The sequence below is a fragment of the Dromiciops gliroides genome, chromosome 5 (genome assembly GCF_019393635.1).
Source record: "Dromiciops gliroides isolate mDroGli1 chromosome 5, mDroGli1.pri, whole genome shotgun sequence".
Lineage (NCBI taxonomy): Eukaryota > Metazoa > Chordata > Mammalia > Microbiotheria > Microbiotheriidae > Dromiciops > Dromiciops gliroides.
Window position 1 is genome coordinate 273,080,770 of NC_057865.1, and position 16,308 is coordinate 273,097,077.

General features: G+C 37.8%; 1 protein-coding gene across 2 annotated transcripts in view; it reads right to left on the reverse strand.

Annotated features, from left to right (window-relative positions):
• The window catches only part of CDK17 (cyclin dependent kinase 17), a 146,813-nt gene that overhangs the window by 62,109 nt on the left and 68,396 nt on the right, over positions 1 to 16,308 (reverse strand). For both annotated transcript variants that reach the window (XM_043965660.1, XM_043965661.1), the window contains exons 3-4: positions 9,084 to 9,248; positions 4,470 to 4,603 (exon numbers count right to left, since the gene is read on the reverse strand). In XM_043965660.1, coding sequence (XP_043821595.1) covers positions 4,470 to 4,603; positions 9,084 to 9,248 — 299 coding nt within the window. The remainder of the gene's footprint in view (positions 1 to 4,469; positions 4,604 to 9,083; positions 9,249 to 16,308) is intronic.

Here is a 16,308-nt window from a genome sequence, read left to right on the forward strand (position 1 = left end):
GGGGAAGATATGAATTAAAATTTGTTCCACTTGGCTCCAACTAGTAGTAATCAGTTAAAATTGAAGAGAGGCTTCAAGTGTATGGGGGCACGCACACCCTAGGGATGCATCGCTAATGTCAGCAATAACAATAAACAAGCAAGCAAAAAAACAAATAAAAAAAAGAAATTTCTGTATTAAGGTTTGCAAAAAGCCTTTTGATCCTCATAATAATCCCTGTGAGGCAGGTTTTTATTATTATCCCCATTTTACCAATGAAGAAATCGAGGCTGGGGCAGGCTATTAAGTGCCCAAGGCGGGATTCACACACTTATGTCACCCTGATTAAAATCTGTCACTCTTCACCACACCACATTATGGCTAAAGAGAGACACTGATATGAGGTGTACTCTAAAGTAAATTCTTATTTTCCTTGCATATTTCCAGTAAAGGCAATGTATTTGTAAATAAATCTATGCATCTCATACAGTATATAGCTTTGAAAATTCACAGTAGGAATTCAGAGGTTTGAAAACATGTTAAACCTCAAAGTATAAGAAAAGTGCTTCTCTTCTTTTAGAAAATAAAGAATACAAGGAGAGGCTTTTCATTTATTGGCTTCAACCAAACAGCTATAGAACAAGAACAGAACACAGAACTCCAAATCCTGCCTTGTACTTAATAATATAATATGATTTGATTGCTCATCATTTTAAGAGTCGGTCTAGGGCACTCCTAAGAGGTACCATAGAGAAGGCAATTGATTACAGACTAGAAGCCTGTTCCTGCAAAGGAAAAGAAAGATAATGGGTACTTGGAGCACACATACCCAAATCAATGATTTGTTCTCCTGTTAGGAAGCTAAACTGTTTTAGCAAAACTTATAAATCAGGGTGTCTTATCAGACAAAGGTTGACTGAATGTTGAAGAATACCAGGAAAGAGGGCCTGACTTGTAGGGGGTCCAATGCTGATCTGGCCATTAACACACCTTTTCTGCTTATCTAATGGTGCTAAACTTAGGAAGCCTGTGTCACCTCATGACTTCTCCACATTGTGTCTTCTGTAAAATGGGGAGAAACCTGCTGATGTTCTACAAAGACTGTGAAAACAACTTACATGGAAATGTTTAAATTTCAGAGGAAACAACTCATTCATTAGAATGAGATCTGCACAGGCTGATGGATTATCACGTTAAATAAGTTAATCAACAATAAAGTAACAGACATCCCCACAAAGAGACAATGGCCTATTTGTACAAAAATACCTATAGCAGCTCTTTTTGTGGTGGCTAAGAATTGGAAATCAAAGGGATGCCCATCAATTGGGGAATGAATGGACAAGCTGTGGTATATGATGGTGATGGAATATTATTGTGATATAAGAAATGACAAGCAGAACGATTTCAGAAAGTTCTGGAAAGACATATATGAGCTGATGTATAATGAAGTGAGAAGAACTAGGAGAATGTTGTACACAAGTGACAATATTGTTTGATGAAGAACTGTGAATGACTTGACTCTTCTCAATAATACAATGATCCAAGATGATCCCAAAGGACTAATGATGAAGCATACTATCCACCTCCAAAGAAAGAACTGATACTGATGGAACACAGACTGAAGCATGCTATTTTTCACTATTTCATTTTTTTTCCTTTTACTCATGTTTTCTTATACAAAATGACTAATATGGTCGTGTTTTACATAACTGCACATGTGTAACCTATATCTGACTGTTACCTTAGGGAGGGAGAGGGGAGTAAGGGAAGGAGGAACAGAATTTGGAACTCAGAACTTTAAATAAAAATGTTTATTTAAAAAAATTAGTTATCTAACATCTACCTGATCACCATTTCCCATATTCTTTTTCTTAACATTTTCATTTGGACAGATTTTAAGACCACAGTTAAAAAAAACACCTCACCACGATTACATGATTGATTGGACTTTAAAAGTTTCAGCATTAATTTAGTGGAAGCATCTGAATTAAACAGATGTTAATCTGAAAAGAATAATGCCTTTGATAAGAAACAAGTGGCTATGGAGGGAGAAAAGCCCAAGACTTGACTAGAAAAGCAATCTCAGCCTCACGTAGGCACATAATAGAGAAGAGCACTGAACTCGACATCATGACTAGGTTTCTAATTATTTTGGGTTTGCCACTGTATTACTTAATGTAAACACAAACTTATCTTTCTGTTCCTCCATTCCTTCACAAAATGAAGGCACTGGAAAAATTAAACTCCTTTCAAGCTTTATGATCCCCTGATGATATGAATGTTTTCTATTATGGATGGAGGGGAAAACATGGCACCGTTACAATTCCTATAGAAGGATCAAACAGTTAAAACTACTGAGTTTGGTAGTTCGCCCAAAATATAAGAATATGCTGAGGACACAGAATTCAAATAAAACCTCAAAACTGAAGACTATGGAGAATAAATGGAATGATTTAGGAAAAATAATGGAGGAAGTACTAAATAATTCTTATGGGAAAACAGGGAAGGTAACTGGAGACAATAATTACAGGCTCCAATATTTGTTGTTCATACTCTGTGCAATGGTTAAAGTATGACAGAGTGAAGTATTCCTTTTCCACATCAATGACTAGGGGAGAATTCATAACTGAACAAGGGATAGAGGAGATCACAAAAACCAAAATAGACAATTTCTATAACCAAAATTTTTTTTAAGTTTTTGCATCCACAAAATACATGTAGAAAGAAATAGGAAAGAGGGAGAGGAGGGAGAGAACTTTTGCATCAAACATCTCTGTGAAAGTCTGATATCCAAGATATATCAGGAATTGACACAAATATAGTCATTCTCCAACAGGCAGACGGGCACAGTATTAATAGGTAAAAGATGGCAAACCATTCAGGACCATATGAAAAATGCTCCAAACCACTGGTAATAAAAGAAATGAGTGATGAGCTAGCTAAGGAGAGAGGAGACTCTATAAAGTGGAGAGAGTGATCGATAGTGACAAATGCAGCAAAGAAGTCACGAAGGATAAAGACTAAGAAAAGACCAGAAGACCTGGAAATTAAGGCATCATTGGTCACTTTGGCAAGAACAATTTCAGCTGAGTGATGAGGTCAGAAATCAGAGTGCTAAGAGTTGAGGAGAGAAGAAATTAAAGCATTGAGTATAAACAGCCTTTTCTAGGCGTATGAATGAGAGAGGGAGGACAATGAGAGCTTTCAGAAGTGGTGGAGTCTAGTGAAGGTTTTTTAAGGACGGGGATACCTGGGCATATTTGAAGGCAATAAAGGAGGAACAAGTAGATAAGGAGAAGCTGAAGACTGGGGATACAATCTGCACTGAGGATGCAATATGTTGAAGAATCCAGGAGGAGATGGGATCAAGGGCATGCATAGGGAGGCTAGCCTTGAAAAGGAAAGGGGATATCTCTTTATCTTAGGGAGATGTCACAGGGTTTTGAGAAGAAGGGGGAAAGAGGAAATTAATGGTTAACAGCTTCAATTGTTTCAGAAAAAAGGCAAATTCCTCACCTAGGGTGGAGGGCAGGGATTAGGGGGCAGGGAGAAGGAAGAGAAAAGAGAAGAGAAGAGGGGAGGGGAGAGAAGAGGTTTGGAATATTAAGTAAAATCTTTTCTGCAAAAGCATTGAGCCTATCTTTTTTTTTTTGGGGGGGGGGGGTGCCACGGCAATGAGGATTAAGTGACTTGCCCAGGGTCACACAGCTACTAAGTGTCAAGTGTCTGAGGCCAGAGTTGAACTCAGGTCCTCCTGAATTCGGGGCCGGTGCTTTATCCACCTGTGCCACCTAGCTGCCCCCTGAGCCTATCTCTTTGCAGTTGTTAAAAAAAAACCAAACAACTCTTCTAGAGTTTAGCCTAGTTTTAGAGAATTGTAAAAGGATATTCCCTGTTTATACCACACTACCCCTAAATAGTTATAAATCTGATTAAGGACAAGAAATAAACATATTCTGAATGGAGAAACATGGTTATACTGTATGTGCAATGAAGACTGGCATTTGATAGTAAGTCTAACATACAAAAAAAGTATGTCTACATTTATTTATGAAGCACTTACTTGTTGTTTTTAATGTCTTAGATTATCTATTTAAAGAAACAAGTAAAGAGTCATATACCCTTACTATGGTGATGTGAAACTCAGTCCATACACAACAAAGCAGAGGAGTCAGGTTGAATTTTCAAAGACATGTAGCCAAAGCAAATGTTCAGATTTATTAAAAAGAATCTGCATCAAAAGGTTCCCAATGACAAAATCTCTTGATGCTGGGAATGCTGTCTTGGATTTTTAGGGGGTGTCCAACCAAAGGCAATATTCTCTTTCTCTATAATTAGGTGACAGATTTGGTAGGCTACAAACACGGCCTTTGGGTTGTCAGATTACCCAAACACACAAACTACGACTGGAGTTTTTCTTCAATCATGTAAACATATTGGTTTTAAAATGATTCAAGAGGCATTATTTGATATGTAAGAAAAAGTATTACCTCCATAGAGATTCGTCTGTGTATCCGGTTTCTGAGACAAACACCTGTGGGAGACTGGACTTCATCTGATGAGGTCCCTGAAGCTTGGTCACTTTCACCATCTGATCCCATTTTTAAATTTTCATGAACAATATCTGAGTCATAAAAAAAATCCATGTTATTTTCCTTAGAGGATGGGTTAAACCCCTCATGAGACACATTTTTAATTATTATAAGTAAAATTACAATTTAATTTCAGCTAAATCACAAAAATTATGCAATGATGTTTCTTTGGAATTCTAAGCACTAATTATTTCAGGATAGGTACTTCATTAACTGAATACCAAAACGACATCATTTCTCAAAGTAATTCTAGTTAATAGTTTAGTATTTTGAGGTCTAAAATGCAGGTTTTGTAAAGGATCATTTCTAGTGTATTCTTTTTATAAACATGTATGTTTAAAAAGTACTGAATACCTTACCTCAACATTATGGAAAATAAAATTAGAAAAGGAAAATTGTACACCTCCTCCAACCCTTGCACATGCCAATTATCTTCTAATTTATCTGTCAACAGCCAAGTCCTAAAACATGGAATGAATTCTCCCCAGCCTAAATTAGTTTAAACTGAATCCTTACTAAATCAGGATGCTGAAGTAAACCATCTCGCCGAACTTGTTGGTGTGTCCTACACTTGCTGACCCTACTTCTCTCTCACCTGTTCCCCATACCACTGGGCTTTGCACCCTGACTGCTGTCTTTAAGGTAACTAGTGCACTCCTCCACAACCCTGATTCTTGGCTGCATTCCAGCACTGCTTGCTACCCAACCTCCCCTCAAACTGTTTTCCTGCCCAACCCTTTCATTCCTTAAATGGATTGACTGCTTGAACCATAACCATGCATACCATAAAGTTCTACCCTCTGCCCTTCTCTTTCCTTCTTGTAGGTTCATTCTGCACTAAATTGCCGCCTCCTTTGACACCAACTATCATCTCAATATAAGCATTATCAAATTTCCAGTCCTGTCTCTTCAACACACACAGTCCTATATTTCCAAAAGTTTTGTTCATGTTTTTTAAGTTTAAAAAAGTTAGCTCTGAATAATGCTAAGTTAATAGGCTGACATTTTTTATTCTTTCCAAAAGAAATGAGTAATATATTAAACATCCCAAGTGCTTTAGCAATTGTTTCAAAAGCTTTGCCCCAAAGAAAATATGAAAATATACTTCTCTCTCTTTATCATTCATGAAAGTGGTCATCAGGATGGATTTTACAGATCATTGCTCAGAAAAAAATGGAGGAATATACATGTTCATGACCCAACAACAGACATTTACTAATTTCACTTAAGCACATCACTAAAGAAAAAAATAGAGACTTTTTTTTTTTTAAAGTTACAGTGATTTAATATTGAAGTATCCAAAGCAAATGGGATAATTCACAACTTTGGGACCTCTGAAGAAACAAAAAAAGTGTAATTTCATAGAAAAAAAGACTGTCTACGAAAGTAAGCTATGTTAATGACTATAAAAACTTATGTTTTTACAATTTGTTTAAAGAGAATATGTATGTGCACGTTTAGATGTCTTAAAATGCTTGTTGAATGTCATTACTTTCCTTTCCATTACCATCTGCCTCTATTACTGTCATAATCTCCTACCAGGCCTTCTTATATCTACTCAATCTCCCTTCAAATCCATCTCTCATAGCATTGCCAGACATCTTCTCATACACAGATCTGGTCATGGCACTGCTTAGTTCAAAAATCATCCATAACTCCCCATTACCCAGTCACTATGCCTTGTCTCCTATTCAAGGATCCACAAAGTCTAATGCCGGCCTATTTTCAAGTTTCATATAACCCTTTCAAGTACTCTATGTTCTAGTCAAATGAAACCTTGAATATTCCTTTAACTATCCTATTTCCACACCTTTGCTCTCTGACTCCTATGCTTAAAATGCTCTCTTTTCCCCTCTTCATTTAATTCTTATTGATCCTTCAGAAGCCAAACGAAGATTTTTCTGGCATTCCCTAGTCGTGAATGACCTTTTTGACTTTGTATCCCAGAGACACACCTTTCTGAGGCACCCCAAAGAATATTTTGTCTACATTGCCCTAAAGCTCTTAGCACTTGCTCTGTGTGTGTGTGTGTGTGTGTGTGTGTGTGTGTGTGAGATTCCTCTAAAAGTCAGTAAAACACACTAGGGCAGAAATCCCATTTAATCTAAACTTTGGATCTCTTCCACCACCTACCATGCTTTTCTACACTAGAGATACTCTAGAGGGACTTGCTGTCTTGTTCTCAATATATAAATTGAACGTAAGTGATGGAATTTCTTCAGAAAAGTGTGATGTAATCAATAAAAATTAAATGAAATTTTAAACAATGTTTCTCTACTAATTTGCATAAGTAAATTAAAAATCATAGGGAATGATGATAATCCATGTTTATGTCTTTTCTTTGATCCTTTCCCCATTTTTCACATCAATGAACTTTCTCCTGAAAAGTTTACCTCTAAAACTGTCCAACCAAATCTCTTTCAGTTTTCATATTAGCTAGCAGAACTATATTACATTTAGCAATAGAATTCCGTTTCTTATTTTCCTACAAGGCCCAGGCAAGTTAATAAAATATCTTATGAAGTTGAAAAACACACTTTAAGTCAATGAAAGTCTCATTAAGATAATCATCTTGGCATCTTGGACTTTGTCTAAATACTGTTTAAAAAAAAAAAAAGCAGCCACCCAAACTAACAGTTTGAATAAAGATCCACCCTTGAAGCCAGGAAAACATGGGTTCGAGTTCTACCACTAATACAGATGGCTGTGACCTTCTTGGTGAGTGCCCCAGATAGTTCTCCAAGACGCCAAGCTGGAAAAGAGTGGGAGAATACATCCTCACCAGAAGACTTCTACAACAATGAAATCACTGCCTGGGCCAAAAAACCACAAAATAACAATTTCTATAAAGAGAAAAAAAAAAGAAAGAAAGAAAGAAAGAAAGAAAGAAAAGAAAAGGAAAAAAAGAGCAATATTTAACAATAGAAATTGCAACCTGACATTAAAATACTTCTCAAAACTAAGTATTATAAACTGGCAGCTGACAGGCAGCTTTAATTGCCACCTTTTTCCTAGCTGGAAGACTAAGTATCTAACCTTAAAAAAAAATTTGTCCAATTATTCCTAAAATTTCTGTGGACAAAAATAAGTAGAGAAGCCTAGAATTTTACAGGCATCTAACCACCCTTTTCTTAATTAGATATGTTTATATTTAGAGCTAAGAGAAAGATTAAACCATATAAAAGAATTCAATGTAGAAACTGATCTTATTAATAACCAGAATACAAGATGCCCTATGGCCAAGAATAATATTCTATTTAATAATTACAAAAATCAGCTTTTGTCCCTAAAGGTTATTCATAAATACCAAGATAATGGTTATATACACACACATATAAACATATCATATTTAGCATATAAATATATAAAGTCCTTGTGCATAATGTACAATATATAAAAAAAAATGAGAGCCATACAAAAGTATGATCAGAAAACTGAGATTGAGGTATTTAGAAATTTTTTTAACTTTTAATAACACTAGTAGGCCACTGGTTTCTGTTCACTGATATTAAAGTACTTATAGTTTTTTGTAATTAGCCCACATTCCAAAATGTGTGAAACTGATTTTGTGAAATTACACTATGAATTATTCAAAAAGGAGACTCCCATTCTTTCTTATAGTTGTTCCTATGGTTATCTTAATACCAGTAATGAATCTCCAAAGTTTACTTTGAACTCAGGAATCAAAAGACACATTCAGCGTGGACAATTCATCCTCACTGTTAAAGAATGGGGCCATTCCACATGTCTATAGTGTCCAAATAACTAATTTTAGCCCTTCAAATGGACAAAACTTTTAAAATTACAAACCACCAGGTGAAATCTTTCTAAAATGTGTCTTCACACCTCCCTGCCCTCTGTCTGTCTCCCACTGAAGTCCTCTGCTAAGTCTTACTGCAGACTCTGGGGCCACCAAAGCTATGCCCTCAGAGCCAGGATGGGTTGAGAGATGGACTCTTGTGCTTATTGTATCTGAGGACTGCCGAATCTTCGCTCAGAAGGTTGGTCACTAAACACTGGGTGTGGGAGGCTTGCTCGGTGGGCACTCTACCTCTCAAAGACTACTAAGACAAGCAGGAAAGCTACCCAGCTATTCCATTGGAAGGGGCACCAAGGCCAATGAAAGCATGGGTGACTACAATCCTGGGATATGACACTATATGGTGATACAGGAGTGCAGACTTCAAAGTTACTCCTGTGTTACGAAGTCAAGGGCCTAGACTGCTGAGCCATCAGTAGAAGGGGGGACTTGTAAAGTGGTTTCTCTTTTCCCGAGCTTTCTGCTTTCTTCCTTGGTAACAAAGAAGCTATTACTTATAACTGTCACTGTCCCTACATCTGGAAGCCATCCCTTTCCTCAGTCTAACGTCCTGTTGATTCTCTCTGCAATGGGATGGGAAACGAGCTCATCAAGCTGGCTACTTCTGCTTGACAAGTTCACATAAATCAACAAGTGGAACTGCGTTAAGGTTTAGACCGCAATGTAAAAATAAAATATCCACAATAAATTACCAAGTCTGCTTCCATTTCTGGGCATTGCCATGAAGGAGCCGAGACTTCCCCCTATCACACTGTGTGGTCTCCGCAATGGGGGCTTCTTGAAAGAGCCCGTGTACTGGTGGAGGAAGGAGTGCATACTGTGTGACGCTGGAGGCCTGCCATTCTTCACAATGGGCTCTATCATCCCCGGGGGGCCAAAAATTTCATTCCATGCACATCCCAAGATCCAGGAACACGTCAGAGGAATCGAATAAGCAAACAAACAAACAACAACAACAACAACAAAAAAAAAACAAGAAAGTTACTATGCAGATCTCTATAAATAACTATTATTTTTGTCAGTCTCCATAATGAACACACCTACATTTTGACTTCCAAGTTACAAGTTTTGAGCATGACCCTTGTAAAATTAAGTATATATTTCTTGTTCAAGTTAATCTAGAAAATTTGATCATGCTTATTAAAGCTCTCTACTGAGTTTCATTTCCATTTTAAACTTTACTTTGATTGCCTTAATTTTATTTTTCTCAAAAATCCTACTACATACTTTGGATTTCAAAATCAACCAACATTTAGAGATTATCTACCCCAAAGGGCTGTCATGAGGAAAGCGTTTTGTAAATCTTATGAAAGCAGTATATAAATGAAAAGTTGTTATTTCTACGACATGGCCTACCTGGGTGAGCATATACTAGCCTAACACTAAGGGAACCAGCAACCGTCTGGGAGAAGACCTGTGGCTCCAACCACATGTGTAAATTACACAACAATGCAAGACCATATCGAGGCAGCACCCAATGCAGCGATTAAGTACAGAGGTTTTCAATCATTCTGAATTCACAAAACCTTTATTTAAAAAAAAAATATATATATATATATAGAGAGAGAGAGAGAGGACCTTAGTCAACCAGTAATGATGCCTTCATGATTACAAGTTTGAAAGGACAGTAAATGGTAATAATGGAGCAGAATATATACTAGTCTGTGACCAACAAGGCACTTTAAGGAGCCAGCCTGAAATCACAGCACTGACAACATCAACAACCTTGACAAAGACAACAACAATAATAGCTACTGTGTTAACCTAGCACCACTATGGATAGTTTGTGGGTACTTTAAAAAATCTCATCTTCATGCTGACTGTCATTTAAGTTATGGTAAAAACAAATGTGCAGATACACACCAGGGAATATTCTTAGCTGATTCCACAAGAACAGAGCTTTTGGTGCGACAATGCTGGGGGTAGGAAGACAGTTTGGCAGTAACAATAGGACAAATGGAAGGTATATTCCTAGGCAATTGAAATTAGAAACAAAGTCTAAAATTCAGGCTTTGGGCTCTGACTAGAATAGGTAGAATTGCTCAGCTTATTGCTCAGCTCCAAGCTGGGCTGGGCTGGGCAGCCAAGAACAGCCCTGTGGTTTTCAAAGAGCAGCAGCCTGGAGTAGGGAATATCTGGGAGTGATTTAAAAACACACACACACACACACACACACACACACACAAAACAGAAAAAAAAACAAACCCAACACCCTATGCTTTTAACACAGCAATATCTAGAAGGTGTATGAAAACAGGACCTAGATCTTCCCCAGAGAAACTCCCATTTCTAACTGAAGATTCGGCTGACAAATGAGAAGCATTTTCAACACATGCTTCTCAAACATAATCTCTAGCTTCAGAGTCAAGAAACATACACTTTCACCAGAGGAAAACATCAACATCTGTGTACTGAGGCTCTAGTGTGACTTACTTGAGGAGGAAGGCTTAAGTCTGGGGAGGACAGGATTCAAACCCCTGACCCCCTTGAATCAATCTCACAAACATGTCGTAATGGGATAATGAAAGAAGAGGAGGAGCCTCACACAGGTAGCCCAAGGATGTCCTTTGACAGTGTATGTGTAATGTAGTAACAGTAACAAATAGCATTTCTAAGTGTTTTAAGGCTTGCAAAGTACTTTACATCTTGTCATCTCAGCTGACTCATAACCCTGTGAGAGAGGTACTATTATTATCCCCATTTTGCAGAATAGGAAAGTGAGGCTCAGAGAGGGTAAGTGGATGATCCAGCTAAGTGGGTACCTGAATCTGATTGGCTCCAAGCCCAGCATTCTATTAACTGTGCCAACTGGGGTGTATGAAGTTATTGGATCCTCACTACAATTAACCAACCAATATTAAATGCCTAGGTGTCAAACATTACAATGCTAGGTACATGGGGGATACAAATACCAAGAATGACATAATCTCTACTTTCAAGGAGCTTTAATTTGAATGGGGAAAATGACAAACACATAAATTTGGGGTGGGCCCAAAGTCATGAAGGAGTCTGTTTTAATAACTTTTTGAAAACTGTTTTTTCTTGATTTTTCACCATTTACAAGATTTGAATTTTTCACATGTAATATAAATTCATTTCTTATATATACTGTACATGATGCCATGGTATTGTAAATTAAAAACAAAAAATAAAGGAGTTATTAAATATTCGTGACTTTTGGCCCACCCTGTATAGACACATCAAGTCAGCAAGCATTTATCAAGCTCCTTCAATATGCTGGTCACCATGTTAAGTGCTGGAGATATAAAGAAAAAAAGTAGTCCCTACTCTCGAGGAGCTCACAGTCTAATGGGGGGAGACCATATGCCAACAACTATGCACATACATGATATAAACATAAAAAGCTGGTCATCTCGGGGGGAGGCGCAAGCATTAAGGGGTAGAGAAAGGCTTTTTGAGAAAACAGGAAATGCACAGTTAGTGATCATAACTGTCAATGTTATCAACACACCCATTAAACAGAAAAGGGGTGTGGCCTAGATTAGAAACCAGAGTCCAACAATATGGTGTTTACAAGAAACACGCGTGAAACAGAGACTTAGAGTTAAAATAAAGGGTTAGAGCAGAATCTCTTCTACTGCAGCTTAAGTAAAAAAAGGCAGGGGTAGCAATCGATCTCACACAGAGAAAAGGCAAGAACAGATTTAATTTTAAAAATTATATTTTGCTAAAAGGTACCACAGTCAATTAATATTAATACTGAACATATGTGCACCAACCAAATGGCACTCAATTTTTTTAAAAAGAAAAGTTAAATGAGTTATAGGAGAAAATAGACAGTAAAACTGTAATAGCAAGGGATTTCAATTTACTTCCGTAAGCTCTAGAAAAATCTAATAGGGAGTCACTGGAGTTTAATGAATAAGGGAGGGAGAAGGGCAGTGGTGAGACCAAGCTAACAGTTAAATGGAGGACAGACTGGATGGGCAAAGATTTAAGACAGGGAGACCAGCAGGCCCGTAGCAGGTGTCAGGCAGTGTCAGATGAGAAAAGAGGACACATACAGGAGATGCTACACAGGTAGAATCAGCAGCACCTGACAACAGATTGGATACAGGACTGGGGGGAGGCAACTGAGGATGATATTGAAGTTGAGGACTCAGGTAACTGGAAGGATGAGTAACAGAAAAGTTAGGAAAAGGGGAGGGATTGGGAAGAAAGGTACTGAATTTAGTTATACAGAATAAACAGGAAGAGGTTATAAATAAATACGAAGTGGTTAAATAAAGGGGAACTAGGGGACTTGGTGGATAGAATGCTAGGCCTGGATTTGTTTTTATTTTTATTTTAAATCTCACAGGCAACAGGAGGCAACGGAATTTCTTGAGCAGGGGAGTGACAAGGTGAGATCTGAATTTAAGGGAGGGAAATGATTTCTTGAGTGTGGGGGATGGACTGGAGTGGGTTGAATATGAGGCAGGGAGACCAAATAGGAGGGCCCTGAAAAAATCTAGGTAAGAGCTGGTGATAGCTGGAACTCAAGTGGTCTGACATGAGAAGTGTGGTTGTGGTACGACTGGTGGATAGATAGGGTAAAGAAGAGTGATGAGTCAATGAAAATACCAAGGATAAGAACCAGAGGATGTCAAGAATGGCTGCACCTTCCATTCGAGAAACAGGAAAGTCTGGAAGAGGGGGAGGGTTTTAGGAAAAAGTGTGCTGTGGACATTCTGTGCTTTCTGTTTCGAACATTTTGAGTTTGAAGTGTCCCAGAAGAACCCGTGAAATGGGTCCTATTTTTTCCATTTCACAGATAAGATAACTGGGATTCCAGAGAGATAAACTGACTTTCCAAAGATAATACAAATGACAAAATGCCAATACTCTAACCACTATTCTATACTGCCTCTTCCCAGCACAAAGAAACCTTAAAAGCCATCATTTCCAGAGTAGTCTAATCTTTGTATGTAATTATACAAGTCATAAACTGAAGCAAAATCAAATGAGCAATGTTAATTATAAATTAACATCTAACATTCCAATTTTATTCCAGTAACAGAGTCCATATTCTTATGGTAGACTAAAGCAACTGATTGTCAGGTTTCTCTTTTGCATCTAGGTCTGAACCTGGCTGATTCCCAGAGCTAGGCTGTTTCAGATCTGAATACATTCTTTATTGGCCGTTGGTAGCCCGTTCAACATCTACACTAAGAATAATTGAGGTATGAGAGGCAATCCTTTTGTCACCACGAAGTCCAGCTTTAACTGCCCATAGAAGTCCCAAGAACCAGCCCAGTGGATGGAGTTATGGTGGAATGAGATGGCTGGATGGCTGTCTGGCATTAAGGATGTGTTTTCTGGGGGCAGCTAGATGGCGCAGTGGATAAAGCACCGACCCTGGATTCAGGAGTACCTGAGTTCAAATCCGACCTCAGATACTTGACACTTCCTAGCTGTGTGACCTTGTCACTTAACTCTCATTGCCCTGAAAAAGAAACAAATAAATGAAAAAAAACAGTAAAGGATTGAGTCCCCCTAACTTCTCATGGTCTCATGGTAGAGAAAGCAGGGAGAGAGCTTCAGCATGGCAGTTAGCATGAGCAGAAGCAAAGCCCCAAAAGATTCATGCTGTCTCTCAGAGACGCTGAGAGACAGCATGTGGTCTCAAGACCCAAGGGAGTTCAGAAGATCTATAAGCCAGGGAGCCAAGAGAGCCCCTGGCCTCTTCCCAGGATTTTTTCCCTCTTTCGATAGAGGTGATCAAAGCTAATTGGGTAGCATCATTCAATTCCACTGTTTGATATGATTTGAAAGGCGTCCACATTAAAATGAACTGTACAGATGACACCACTGACTGTAGCTCAAGTTGCTTAAGGCAAAGTTCATTATCTAGGTTTGACCCCATCAATCCTTCACAGAACTAGACAAAAGAGTCTATGTCCATTTATTTTGTTCCCTTGGGTTTGTCCCAAATAAGATTTGCTGAATTGGACTTTCTGAAATGGGGAGGAGAAAGCACTGAGAAACTGATCCTTGGATCCCCCAAGAAATCCATTATTAATCATTATTTTCTCACAAGTAACATAAGTCTTGAAAATTTTATCATATGAATTAGTGTCCACAGGAGACTTTGAACCTTCATCAGAACAAATATGACTTCAATTATGATAAAATAAATGAATATGGGCCATGAAGAGCAGAACTTTTTGCCACTGAAACATTATCCATATACATTTGTATTTGTATTCTAAACTTAACACCAAGCAAAATGAGCCTTTCCATATATGAAGAACATAATTAGACTGTATGTGAAACTGCAGGATTCTTTCACATACAACTTGTATATCTTTTAAAGTAGATATTAAGTTCAACATGTCACTTTCAAAGCCATCCTGCTTATCAGTAGTTCTTTCTGGCCTTTCATCTCTTTAAAAAAAGAAGACCCGACGAGCCTCATTTCTTTCCTTTTTGCTGTCCTCTCCCTTCCATTTCACCCTCCTACACACCTGCACTGGAAAAATTAAAAAAGAAAAACAAACCCCTCTCAATAATAATGCACTGTCAAAGTCAAGTCCCACATGGGCTGATTCTCAAGATGCATGCTTTACTGTGTATCTTGAATCCATCATCTCTTTGTAAGAAGTGGACAGCATAGGGTGCTTTACCATCAGACCTCGAAATCATAGTTGGTCCTGGCATTGATGAGAGTTTTCAAGTCATTCAACATGAATGCCCAAACGGTACAGGGTTGAGAGGAAGGAGACCTGACCCTACCACCCTGAAGCTTCAGTTTTCTCTTCTGTGTAATGAGAGGGTTGAGTTAAAAATGAGCTCTAAATGCCTTTCAGCTTGAAAGGCTATGAGTCTGTGCTCTGCCTGCCTTACACACAGAAGTTATTTTTAGTTGGGTTATGGGCTTTGTTTTTGTTTTCTAAGAGGGAATGCTGGAGGACAGTGAGAAAGCAGTGGGTGCCTGAAAGCTACCCAAGTCATGTCCACTTCTGGACACATCCTGATTAATTTTATCCCCATTTCTTCAGGAAAGGCTTAGCAGATTAGAGCTAACGCAAATCACACATCTGAAAACCTGGTCTCTGAAGCTATGGCAGGAACACACAGGGAGAAGGATTCTCCAACCTTATTCTGCATTTCTCACCCCATCTACCAGCAATACCCTAACCTCACCTGGGCTGTTTGGTATTAGAAGGCACTCAACCAAGCAGGTTCTCTTAACACCTAATGAGCAATTTTATGGATATCTCATCCTTCATATGATCACATTTAATTCTCAGAATAGCTTTATCAATAATCTAAAAGAGACACAATCCCCATTCTACCAATGAAGAAACGAAGACTAAGATTGATCACAGTGATTTGACCAAGGTTATATATCTACTACTCAAACTTGGATTTTCTGCCTCCAAAGCCCAGAGATCTTTCCACCATCATAACTCATTGCTTCTGGTGATAGGCTAGGAAGGTGTGTACTGAATGTGGAAAATTCTCTACATATATCTCAATTAAACACAGAATTGGATCTTCTGAATCATAATCAATTCATCTAGAATTATCTAAATACGTGATGTTTACAAATAAGACTCTGCAAGTGCTTAGAGTGACTTGAGTTTTCACCATAATTTTAGGCTTAAACTTTCTAAAATATTATCAAAATAAAAAATTAATGAATGGGTACCATATTTCAACTCCACTGGGCATGTTAAATGAGGAATTTGTATAATACTTATTTTTGTGACATAATAATTGTTTACTTAGTTAATAATAATGTTTACTTAATTGAATGGTTAGTTATATTCAAACCACATTTGAATAATGGTGATAAATTTCACTATACAGATTCTACCCCCAAAATGGCATTTTTTAGTTATTTAATTATGTCTCTAGGCTTATGAGGAAGTTAAATCTAAATGTTATTCTTTTATCTATAATCAAGCTGTC